Genomic DNA, 13,144 nt, shown 5'->3' with positions numbered 1-13,144 from the left:
GTTGGACTGTGCCACTTTAACTCACTAATTTAGTAAAAAATCTTGTCCAGCTGCTTTTCTTTTTTTTTTTTTTTTTTTTTTTTTTTTTTTCCCCTTGTCTGGGATCAGGAATTGAAGTTCACAGGGCGATCTCATGGTGAACAGATGGAGAGGAAGTGATGGCAGTGTCCAGGGCTGTAAAATCGTGTGGAAGCTTAGGTTGTCCTTCCACAGGACCCGGTGAAACCACCTGAGAATTTAAAGGCTGGTCAGCTGTTCCAAACTGCAATTCATGTAAAGAAACAAGACTGTTTAAAATGCACCTGTTTACTCTGTTGATCTAACCTACGCAGCTTTGTGTCAAGAAAGATGACTTGAGAATTTGGACACTAAAGTGATTTATAAGGTAAAAAGCTGTAAATGCTTTTGCTTTTCTTGGCTGAGAAGGGCTCCTACTTTGCTCTGGAAAGTTTGCAGTGTCTCAGAGGATCAAAATGGGCGGTGTTTGGCCCAAATCGCCTTTTGGGAATGGTGCACAGCAGAGATGAAGATTTGTATCCTCCATTGAGTGAAGTCCTTTGCATAGTTTGCTCCTGAAGTGCTGCATTAGGAGTTGTGGGATAAGTTTCTGGATATGAGGGACACACTATGTCTATGCTGAAGTGGGTTTTGGAAGATCTACACTGTCCTGCTTCCGTTGCAGGCTTGGCCTGCTTGCCTCCTTTCGTTATTTCTACCCCTGTAGCTGGGAAGACGAGACTCCCATGGCAGTTGTATTTATTTAGGCTTTGTTTTCCCCTGAAAAGGGGGCTCCAGTGAAATGTATATTTTAAAATCTAGGAGACCTTTGTCTCAAGGGAAGCACAGTGTGCTAACAGCTGACTCCACCAAATAACTCCAGCGTTGGGAGCTAGGTTAAGAAGTAAGTGTTTGTCTTGAGCAGAAAAGCTCTTCAGGCAGCAGAGCTGTGCTTTTTAATTAAAATAGCTGTTAGCCTGGTCATATGCTCTTAAACACTAGCACAAGCGTTACTTTTTCTGCAGAGCTTTAGGCAGGAATTTTCAAAGAGGGGGGAGTTACGGGTTCGATTCCCATTTAATTAGACTAATATTTGCTCCCTACCTTGGTTTTCTGTGAAAATCTCAGCTTTAAACTCCTTCGGACATGACTTTTCTTTGCTAAGAAGGGAGGATAAACTTCAAAAGGCTAATGTTTAACATTTTTATGTAAGATAGTAAGCTCTGGTATTTTGTTTTTTAAAACTTTCTTTGCCAAATACCAGTTTCCTCAGTTTCTGTATCACAAAGTATACAGTAGCAAGTCATGCTAACTTATTGTTCAAAAAATACTGCCTTGCTGGAATACTTAGTGGCTTGAAATGTAGAGGAGCTAATCTGACACTAGATGACACGGATCATAAATGTTGATCATGCTCCTAAATGACAGAATATTTGCTTGCTTTCTATTCTTGCTACTTTCTATACAGTATTGTTTTTACCTGCTGGAGAGCACTGTCAGAGTCACACTCTTTTCTGATTCTGGTTGGCGTGTGCGTACGTAATTTGAAAAGAGCAATCCTTAACCTTCACATTAACGCAGGGAGGCTGGGTCGGAGTCCTGCGAGAAGTGCAGCCATCTTTCCTAGTGGAGCAGGGATGGCAGACTTTCTGGTGCCTTTCCAAACGTTATTGAAAAGCCTAGTAGCCTCTTTGGTACTGGCTGAGATCTGTCTACGCCAAACTTGGCAAGTGGGCTGGTGATTTGCTGTCACTACTAGTGGTATCTCCAAGAGACAGCTCTCTGAAAGAGGCCAAGAGGGATTATGATTCTTTTTCTTCCTTCATGTTTGAACTGGCAGATACAAAGGGAGCAGGGAGCACGTGGCAGCCTCCAGAGCTGGCAGCTCCAAGTTTGAGTGTACAAATGATTTGAAGTGTCAAACATAAACAAACTTGATCCTGGGTGTTGTTTGTTTTCTCTTGTGGTACTTGATGCCGGTGTTGTACGGAGAAGATTGATTTCAGAGGCATTAAAAGTTACACCATCAGTCGGTACCTTATCCAGTCTGGATTCTGGAAACCTACCACGATCTCCCATTTATTTTGTGCCGCTTTCCATTTCCTGACAGCAAGCCTTGGTTAGGAGAGCGCTGTAATAAAACACCTGAGGTGTTAACAGCTAAGCTGATGCGATGACAGAATGACAGCATCCAATTTAGACCACGCTGCTGCCTCTTCCCTTGCACCTTTGGTGACTTTCCAGGCTGGGAAATACTCTTTGCAATCAAATGTGCCAAATAATTTCTTGTGGAGCTGTCTTTAGGTTTTCAGTACGTCTTGCATGTGTTTGGCACTAAAACGAAATAGGCTGGACCACTGTGGTGAGGCTGGGTTGCTGGATGGTTCACTGTGAGACCAAGCTAATAGGTAACAGTTGTTTTATCTGCAACTGACTTGTTTCTGGCAGTTTCTGTCCTTTCCCTTGTACTTAGAATGAGATGATTTATCTTTGGGTAATTACTAAAGATGTGTTGCTGAGATAGCTTCATCTTCTCAAGCTTTTATTGTAAGGCTTGGCTCAGACTGTTACATTTTTGCCTTGTAGATCTCTTCACTTGTTAGGTATTTCCCTGACTCACTGGATTTTCCAGAGGAGGTAAAGAGAAGGGCAAAACAGAAAGTAGCTTGGTGATGCCTATTTCCTTTTGGTTACTTCTCTATCCTGCTGCTGTCCCCAGTCACTTCACCTGCCGCTGCCATATTAAACCAGTCTGTCATTAGTGCTTCACTAGTAACTTTTAATGAATTGTGTTCTGTTCATTTGTATTACTGCCTCTGAAGAGGACTGCCCTCTCTACTCAGTAGTCTGTGGGGAGTGATTTAGGGCAGCATTTAATGGATGAGGGCGTACATAAGTCTCTTAAAGCCCAGAGTTTTGTATTCGGGGGTTGTAAAATCCCTTGTAAAAGCCCATTAGTTCCACTACATGCTTCCCAGTGTGGTTACAAAATGAAACTCTTTTCTCCACCATATTAGCCTAAAACAAACACAGATGTTTACTCTGCTTGCTGCAATCGTAGCTTCATCTCCAATTGTTCGAATTCTACATTAAGCTCTTAAATTTTGTGGTATCTTGAACAGCATTTGACATTGCCCAAGATACAGTAGATCTATTAAAACCAAATCGAAAACCCAACACCTGAGATTTGGGAGTGGCCACTACTGCTTTCCTGCTCTGTAGTTCTGCATTTCAAATGGGAGAAAGATGCTGTGAGATGCTGGGGAAGAAGTGCTTTTCTGGGGGGCTGTGATGCCTCTCACTACTTTAGAAAACTTCTACAAGGAAAAAATACTTGGCTTCAGCCCTTTTTTCAAGCGAAACTGCCATAGAACTTAAGCAGAGAAGACCTTTACTAAACACATATGCAACTGAGGACACGTTTGCAGATGTGAGCAGTGTAGTTCTTTGAATTCCTGTGTGCCTGATGCCATCCTTGAAGCTGAAGGCAGCAGTCATATTGTGCAAACTGCCCACAGGGAGCTGCCGAGATGGCTTCGTGAGAGGATCTGGAATTTGGATGCGATCTGGACATCGCACTTGAGATCCCTTTCAGTATTCCCTGTTCATTGCTCTGGATGTTCTTGTCTGTATAAAGATGTCGCCTTTATCAGAGAAGTTTGAAGTTCTTTGCTTTTGAGGTATCTTGTGTCAGTAAAGCAAATATATAAATGATCAAATATTTTTTTTTTTGCCATGTGCTGTATTTTCCCTGCAATAACTGTTATGTTATATACATTTTTTTAATCATCTGTTTTTGTCCCGTTGTGGTTAAGAATTGCTTTGTAAGTCTCTTACAAAATTCTTCTCTCTGTCGGTCTGTCAGACTCTACTCCTGTTTCGGTGTCTTTCTTCAGAGGTGGTGGCTTCCGTACTGCAAAATATATTCCAGGCTGAGGCTATGCCATTGCTATTACACAATGACTGTTTGCATTAGCTGTTCTTTCTTGTAGTCAAATGTCTTGTCAGTGATGTTTATTTTGTTGGTTAAAGCTGTGATTGAGCGGAGGTCCCCATTGAACTCTTCCAGGGAAGCTGAAGTCTTTCCTCAAGGAGTGCCTAACAGAAACCTTCTGCGACAAGTCTGTCTGCCTTTGTGTTTTACTTGGCGTTTGTGCACCAAGCCTTGTCTGCTGTTGCACTGCTCCGCAGCCTCACTTGGTTGAATCTGTCTGAAATTCCCTGGCTTCCTCTTACGTAATATAAATATTATTTTGTTAAAGATATTGCTGCCTACTGTTCATCTCCTTCCAGGCCATTAATTAAATGCTCCAGTGCCTGTATGTATTCATTAATTGTAAATTAGTTTTTTTCAAGGACTATGGATAATTCTGAAGGTTAAAGAAGGCCTGATGGTTCCATGCAGTTTTCCTTTACTTTTCCATTTGCTGAGGAGACTCTCACAGCAACTTGAGGAAACTGAGCTTTGACCTGACTGACCAACATGCGTTGGGTTACGTTGTCAATGCAGGCGTTTTTCTTGTGTTACAAGAAAGAACTGTACGGAGAAATGTCCTTCCCAAGCCGGATGTGGTCTGCCATGGTACTGCTAACCTTCTGCACGATTTGATTCAGGAATTTATACAAATATTGTTTCTTATCTCTTAGCCTGTTCTTGAGTCTTGGTGAGATGCTGTTCACCTTCTCACTTAGTAGTCCTTTGAAACTTGGAGAAAAAAAAAGTAAACGGTTCTGATGAGCTGGTTTAAAAACCGTACAATAATCTTTGAAATACTTGTGAATTAAATTACTCTTTCAGGGAGTTTCTATCTGGACCTGGTTTATAACTTCCCAGATAGCCCTTTCAGGGGAGCTGGTGAGCTCTTCCCTGTAGTCTGAGAAGTGACAAACTTCTGGTGAGGTACTGAGGGCGTGGGGGCATAAGAACCTCTTGAAACCTGATGTTCCTCTTCTAGGGAGTCTTTTAGGACCTTGAGGACCAGTTTGTGATTCTCACTGCTTTATTTTTCCCTTCCAGTATCACTGAACTTTTAAGGTATTCTGACTTACAGTTCAGTCTGAGTCCGGTACTGTGGTGGTCATGATTTTGAGAGAAATAATGTTGCTATCTCCTCCCAGCTCAGTTTTCAAGAAACTGTTATTTTTCAAGGCGCACGAAGATATTTGCATCCTTTGTCCTACCAAATGTTTTTAGTGCTTAAATTGCATGTGAGATCTCCCCTCTGTAGCCTTGGCCTCTGGTACTCCAGCTGTGCATCAGCAGTCTTTCCTGCTGGAGAGCTGTTAAGAGGCCAAGAAAACTTTCTCCTTCTTGGAGAGTCCGCTCTGCCAAAGATGAAGACCTCTGATTGAACTGACTGAAGGTCCTGCTGTCAGCTGTAGGATCAGTGCAGTTTCCGGTCTTGGAACTGGGATTTATGCGAAGACTGTGTGGTTTGATAGGATCAGCTTTTGGAGGCATCTGTTGTTGCTTCGCAGGTTTTGGTTTCTTATTTGTTCAAGATAATGCTCTACTCTTTCGGTAGCACATAAAATGAGTGCAATCTGCCTTACGTTTGTAAATCAGACTTTGTTTTTTTCTTTTTGACATAAAGAGCTCTAGGAGAAGGGGCTGGCTGTTTCTCATCAATGAAATCTGGTACAATTACTTGAGGGACCTTGAACAACTGCATACTGTGTCTGCCTGAAGGGGAGCTCCCAGAGTTCCTGTCCAGTTCCTGGTGGTCTGAATATGGGAGCAATCCAAGCAGCAAGCATGTCTGTCTTACTCCATATGGCTTTTCTGAGGGGAAATATGCAGGAAGTAACCAAGTTTCATAGTGGGCAAAAAGTGCTAAGAGTTGAAGGCTGTTCCCTTTTTCTACTTCTAGTTTTCAATTTTGAAATACCACATGGACTAGCTGTTTATTTTGTACAAGGTCACTTAGAACCTGAGTCGGCATTTTGCTGATTTCCCAGGCTCTGCAAATACCAAGGTCAGGTTAGGCTTTTACTAGCTTCTTGGAGTAGTTTGTGTTTCCTTTCTTGTTGTCTTTTATATGTGTGTTTCTACATTTCCATTAAAATATTGTACAGTTAGTGTATTTGTGCTTGCCTTCACTAGTTCCCCCTATATTTACTGTGTTTCTTTTAGAAATGTAATTGAAACTAGCACGAGCACAAGAAAAGAAATACCTGCGGAAACTTCCAGCTGAACGAATTAATGCTTAGCTGAAGCGGTTGTGGTGTTCAAAAGCACTGGGGTTAAGATGTGAGTTACACTGTACAATTCATAACAGAGTTTGCACTTGGAAGCTGAATTTCGGTTCTGTGAATGAAAGACTTGATTATTTCTAAAACTCTTTAACAAGCAGAAAACAGGCTTACCAAGTACATGGCTCCAAATTAATATACTTGATTCAGTTACAATTAAGTCAAAGCAGCATCCCTTACGTAAACGGTTACAGAGATCTTTTGTTTCGTTTGATTTAAATCTGCCTAACTAACCTGGCAGAGAAAAGTCTTGTGCAGAATATCCATTGAGACGTTTTAGAATTAAATCCTGGTTTATGTCAGACACTGAAAGAGACTTCTGTCTCTGCTGTGAAAAAGTCAGTCAGGAAGCTCCCAGGACCGACACTGCATTGAAGAGACCTAGGTCGTTAACAACAGAACCGTCAAATCTTTTCTTTGCAGCACCGCCCAAAATATTAATCTATTTCTCTCACTTGCACAGGGAGTTGAGGTCTCTACTGAGGGCAAACCAGCCCTTTTGTGGGAATAAGAGGTTGTGGCCACTGTGCAGTCCCACTAAGAATTTGGTGATGATGCTGCTTTGGGGGAGGGCATTCTTGAAAGCCATTTACGAATGTGTGTGCTCTTTTCTGTGGGGGGAAAAAAGAACTCAACAAAACAAACAACAAAAAACTCTAACCAACCAAACAGCGACGACAACAAAAAAAAAAACAAACAAAATCCCCCCTTCCAAAAACTTGTGTTGAAGAATTACAATATTGGCCATTAATCCCATGTTGTTAACACCTGAAGATTCAAAAACACCATATAAGGGACCGTAGATTATCTAAAAATCCCAAACCCCACCCAACCACCCTACCAAAAAAATTTATTTATTTTCCTCTTTGGGAGACTTTGGGCTACAGAATGCATTTCCAAGTCATTCAAGCCCCGCTTCAACAATAAGGGCTCCAGCATTTTAAGTGGACTTGAAATTGCTTTGCATTCATGCCAGTTCACCAGCTCCAGTTAAAAAATGCGAGTGCCTTGGACTTCAGTCTGGGATTTGTAGCATTTTAAAACATAGTTCCAAAAATCTTTCAAAAACTATTACACTTGTATTGCCTGATGGCGCTGAGACTTAGGAACGTACTTAGGAACGCTGTTAGATTGATATGCTCTGCTTGCCTTATGTTGCCTTTGGTTCGTATGGTTTTGCCCAGAAGTTATTTGAGTCTGGATTTCAATTAAAACTTCAATAAAGAACAAGTTGTTTTCATTAAAATACTCAATAGTAAAATGCAATAGTTAATGACTCATTTGCATCCCTCATCTATTGAGTTGAATTTCCTTTGTTTTTAAAACAAACTGCATTAAGATAGAGCTGTGTTGTACTCATATTTGTAATTAAACACAAATATGATTGTGATCTGGTAGCTGCAGAAGGAGCGTTAGAAATCTGAGAAGCTAAGTGAAGATCAAATTTAAGGAGCTCAGACATGGTATGTTTTTGAAATACAGTTGAATTGCTCAAAGAACTTTAAACTCTGCTTTATTCTCCTCTTGTGGAGACCTTGATGTACTTTTTAAAAAGTTTTACTTTAGGAGACATGGAGAGTAGACATGGAATAGCCTAAGATACAGGGTTATTGCAAGCACATCAGTGAAGTCACTTGGTCCTGTCCTTTCTAGAAAAGTGGTGAATAAGTGTTAGGGGGGGGAAAAAAAAGTATAAAAATCCTAAAGAATCGATACTGCTAGTGACACTTGAAATGGGAAGTTAAAAACAAACCCAGAAGTTTATATGAGGGAGTAGTTTGCCCATCTTTGCTTTTAAAAAGGAAAAAAAAAAAAACCCTACAAAAAAAACCCCTAAAACTAGCACCAACAAAACACAGCCCCCCAGTCCACCAAAAAAGTCCCACGAAACGTTACATTTCAGGAGTTTTATTCAGCTAATCCCAAGGCAAATGATTTTGAGACAGGCATAGAAATCTGGAGTGGTGTGGCAACCTTAGTGCTGGAGGCTGTTCGTGCTTTAGTGATACGGAGTCTAAAGGAGCTGCGGCCAGAGGGAGATGTCAGTGCTGCAGGAACGCTTCCGCAAAACCATTGCGCTACGGGTGAGTCCTCGTCAGAGAGGGCGTTCTTTGATCTGGGTTGGGCCCCCTCCAAGAAAAGAAGGAAAATCACTTTTATAATAAGCAAATAACGTCTTGATTATTATTATTTTTTTTAAAAGGAAGTAAATTGTGTTGAGTTGCGAGATACGCACGACTACTAGGAATCAGTCTGAGATAACTGACTCTTTTCAGTTTGGCTACTGATAAGCTAATATCGAAAGCCAACGAGCAAACGACTTCTATTATGACAAATGCCTGGCTTTGTTTTTTCATAATGTAGAGAGCTGTATTTTGCAGATAACAATATGAAGTGTTAGATTTTCCCCAAACTGTTTTACTAAGTAAAAGTGAAGGGAAGTGAGGATTTATTCTGAAAACTACTGTAATTGTTATTACTGTTAAAATTTTATTAGGTTTTTTCAAGTGATAAAATCCTTGTTTTGAAGAAGTCTTGCTGGAGGAAGGAACACACGCACAGAACAAAGTCAGTTGCGCAACTTTTTTTAAAAAAACAATATTTTTCTTTGCCACTAAAGGAAAAAAATCCAGAGCTCACAGGACCAAAGGCTAGGATTTAAGTACTTTGGAAACAAAAGGAATCATCATTTGAGTACAGTAAATGGAGATGGTTAAGACTGGATGTTTTTACATTCCTGCCAACAATAAATGTTTCAGTTCTGTGTGTTGGAGGAGGGTGTGTGTGTGTGCACTTGCATCATCATTTCTGGGCCATTAATAAACAAGGTGACTGTTAAGCAACATCCAGTAAATATTTTTAAATTGGCAAACCTGAACAAACCGGAGCCCAGGCAAATTGGCAGGGAAGATTTGTGTCCTGCTCTTGAATTTTTTGTTCTTGGAATATGAGGGGAATTCCAGGCAAATATAAGTGTGCAACTGATACAGTAGCTGGAGATGACAAATGGGACGATCTTGGTCACAGCAATGCAGTTGCTTAAGAGTCTTGACCCAAATACTGGAAACCCGCTGCAAGCTAGCGAGGGAGGTGAAGTTGTCAGCTGGAGCGGGGGGAAGAAAAGGTTGCCTCAAACAAATCTTATTCTCTGATGGAGAGTGGTCTTTTGGTGCTGTGTAAATCAAATCGACGTTTTAGGAAGGGTGGTAGAAATGAGTTATAAGGAGGGGGCGGGGTGGAGACAAGCTTTCAGTGCTAGAGAGTTCTTAATGTAACAGAAAGGGAAGAAATAGTTTATCTCGAAGATGATTGTGGACTGTGACCAGTACTCTGTGGTGGCATGTGTGCACCTGTGTGCCAGCCTGGGAAGAAATCAGCTTTAGGTTTATGTGTTGAAGAATGAATGACTTAAAACTTAAGCTAAACAATTTCAGCTTAAACGTAAACCATGCAACTTTAATCAGGAAGATGAATAAGTGTTGAAACAAAATATTGATGCAAGTGGTAGGTTCTCCAGATCTTGATGCCAAACCAAGATGGATTTGGATAAAGAAATACTTTAGTAAATGTGAGTTGGAGAGCTTCCTAAAGATGTGCCTGTGAAAGTCAGTATCCTGTGAAACTGATTTCATACTTAGAGATCCAGTGGTCCTTTTCCTTAAAACTCCCAGAAACAGTGTACATTTGTCTTCTTCCCTCCAATATCTCAAGTCATAAAAGTGTTTTATTAGAGTATTTATTTTGTCTCTTTAAAAAAAAAACCCAAACCAAAAAACAACCAAGCAAACCCCAACTATTTGTGGTTGTCTGTGGAAATACCTGGGGGAAGGAAAATGAGTATTTTAGGTAGAAGGGTCTCAAGAATTCTGTTCTTCCTCAATAAGTAGTATTAATTGAATAATTATAGAAAAGAATTAAGTTCTCCTGACAAGACTTACTTTGCTATTGGTCTGTTGACACTGCTTTGGCCAAGATTTTCTTGTAAGGCTGTCGTCTCTCTTCCTAGTCCCTCTGGCTGTTCTTCATTCTTGCTCCCTCTGACATCCTCACAGATGTACCTTCATATACTGCAGGCTGCCTGCTGCCTCTTGTGCTGTGCCTTTTTAAAGTTATTTGCAGTTCAGTTCCTGCTTCGGGGTGGTTTAGGGATGCTAGTTATCTTTACCTAATTTGACAACAGTGTTGTTGAAAGTTCTCAGGCTTGAATGTCCTCGAAATAAGAAGTGACAATCAAGTTGAAGTACAGTGTTTCCCTTGGATATGTTGTCCATCAAAGAATCTTCTTGTGTCTGAACTTCTGTTAAACTTGTTTCTTTCTGTGTATCAGGCCAGTTTTGCACTGAAGACGTTGATGAATGTCAGCTCCAGCCCAACGCTTGTCAGAATGGTGGTACCTGCACCAACCACAACGGCGGCTATGCCTGCGTCTGTGTCAACGGTTGGAGCGGGGATGACTGCAGTAAGAACATTGATGATTGCTTCACTGCCTCCTGTGCTAATGGATCTACTTGCATCGATCGAGTGGCTTCTTTTTCATGTATTTGTCCAGAAGGAAAGGCAGGTAAGGACAGAAAACTTGAATAGGTTTGGCACTTAATAGAAGATACTTCCAGAAGGTTATGCATTTGCTTAAAGTGCTGTGTTTATTTTACACACTTTGTAACCGAACCAGGAAGAACAAAAGGAAACAAGTGCTGTCCATGAGCAAAGACCTTTTAAACCTCTGTAGCTTGGGACAAAGAAGTATTTGTATTAGGCTGGAAGACAAACTTATTACAGTTTAGGTTGCAAGGAGAGCAGATCTTTTTCTAGCGCTTAGCAGGACCTGTATTTGCCTGAGAAGTTATACATGAAGGTGACTTGCTCTGTGTTACTTGTGATAATTGTACTTAAAAGCCTAGAAGGCAAATTTAGATACTTTTGCATGAGTGAGGATGCCCTGACTGGTATAGTGGAAAATTTGCTGTTGTAGAGTAGGTAAAAATGTGAAGGTCTCTTTACTACTACCCAGAAATAGAAGTCATCAGCGTATCTGAATTAAGAAAGTGAGCTTCGTCTGCGTGTGCATTTTCAGCTCTCAGAAAAATCATCATGCTAATCAAAAAGAAGAGCTAGCTAACTGTTCCAAGGAGCAGATTTTGGTAATGGTAAGCATTTGTAGCACTCCAGAAGTCCTGTACACACCTCTGAAGTCACAGAATCTATGTTTACTTATAAAGTTTTGTAAGTGTGTAGTAGCCTACCACAGGGATTTCATGGGTTGAAGCCCATTATAAGAAGTTGTTCAAGCTTCCGTCTGTGGAAGTCTCTGTTTGAAATATCAGGCTGGAAGATTTGCTTGTGTAACATACAGTTTGACTACTATCTCTCACTATTTTGAATGAACTCTTCTACACTTCTGTAGGTCTTCTGTGCCACTTGGATGATGCATGCGTTAGCAATCCATGCCAGAAGGGTGCTCTGTGTGATACGAATCCTGTGAATGGACACTACATCTGCACCTGTCCCCAGGGCCATAAGGGAGCAGACTGCACTGAGGATGTGGACGAATGTGCAATGGGTGAGTTTCCGTTTGCGAGTACGTGAACAGGGAGTTGGGTCGTTTACTTTATGGACTAACAGAGAGGCAAGAATACACATTTGGTCATAGCTTCTCAGCATAAGTGCAACTCCTTTCCTGCTCTCCCCCTTCTGTTCCAGTGTCTTTAGATGAGTTTTAAATCTTGCGAGAGACTTGGAGCAAAGGCCTGAGTAAGAATAGCTGTCCGTGTTTGAGCTGTTAGCCTCTGGAATTTGAAAAGCAGTGAGAGCAAGATGCTTAACCATTCTTTATTGTGCAGGAGAGCTTTAGCATTGTGTGAGGCGTGCATGCAAACAGATGTGATAATTAAGCTGAGCCTTAGAACTGCAACGTATAATGAAAGTATCGCAGTTTGTGTGGGAGTTGTTGCAGCTCCTGCCTTGGTAGAAAGGTATCAAGGCTGTTTGACAGCCAGAACATAGCTGGATCTTGTGAGTGCCTTCTGAGACTGGTGACCACTGGACTTTTAAAGCTGTAGTTCTCTGATATCGTGCTGTTGTGTTGATTTGGGGATTAGCTGGACCCTCACAGACTCGCTTATAGTTTTGTGAGTCCTGATTCATGCTTCTAGAATGTGATGCATGAAGGGAATACCTAACCAGCATTTATGGAAGTATTGGAAAGAAGCACTTATTTGAATTTCATTCTTCAGTCTGCTTTGGACAAGAGTGCTGTAGCTTTCTGAAAACACAGGAAGGACTAGTTTGGTAGTTTTGTGGCTGTGGCAGCATTTCATCAGCCTCAGGACTGAAGTAAATGTAAAAGACAACCTAGAGATAAGACTTTGAAATCATCATTTATTCTGTAGTCTCTGACGCTTGATACTCTCCTAAGAACTGTCATTAGTAATACAGACCAGAGTTGCTCCTTTGGTTCATTGGTAACGACAGCGATCTTACTCTTTGCCTCTGACAGGCAGGTAACTGCCACATCTTTTCTTCGGAATAGCCTTTTCCCAGAAGGATCAACAGTCTTTCCACAGTATTACTTACCAGAAGGGAATGACCACTGGAAAATACCATGACTAATAAAGAACATTGTGGCTTTCCTGCTCTGAGGAGAGATTTTGACACACACACCTATATATTTTTCTTGCAGCAAACAGCAATCCGTGTGAACATGCTGGGAAATGTGTAAACACAGAAGGCTCTTTCCACTGTGAGTGTTTGAAGGGCTACACAGGGCCTCGCTGCGAAATGGATATCAATGAATGCCATTCAAATCCATGCCAAAACGATGCCACCTGCCTGGATAAAATCGGAGGATTCACATGTCTCTGTATGCCAGGTGAGGGGAGTTTCTGACAAAGACGGG

General features: G+C 41.2%; 1 protein-coding gene across 1 annotated transcript in view; it reads left to right on the top strand.

The window, feature by feature from the left end:
* NOTCH2 (notch receptor 2) overlaps positions 1–13,144 on the top strand; it is an 86,529-nt gene that overhangs the window by 31,751 nt on the left and 41,634 nt on the right. The window contains exons 6-8 of the mRNA XM_086753111.1: positions 10,577–10,810; positions 11,654–11,809; positions 12,929–13,117. Coding sequence (XP_086609237.1) covers positions 10,577–10,810; positions 11,654–11,809; positions 12,929–13,117 — 579 coding nt within the window. The remainder of the gene's footprint in view (positions 1–10,576; positions 10,811–11,653; positions 11,810–12,928; positions 13,118–13,144) is intronic.

This window comes from Chlamydotis macqueenii, chromosome 8, assembly GCF_036417535.1.
Source record: "Chlamydotis macqueenii isolate bChlMac1 chromosome 8, bChlMac1.mat, whole genome shotgun sequence".
In the NCBI taxonomy this organism is placed as follows: Eukaryota; Metazoa; Chordata; class Aves; order Otidiformes; family Otididae; genus Chlamydotis; species Chlamydotis macqueenii.
The sequence above is the reverse complement of the archived record's forward strand: the minus strand, read 5'-3'. Positions and strand labels throughout refer to the sequence as shown.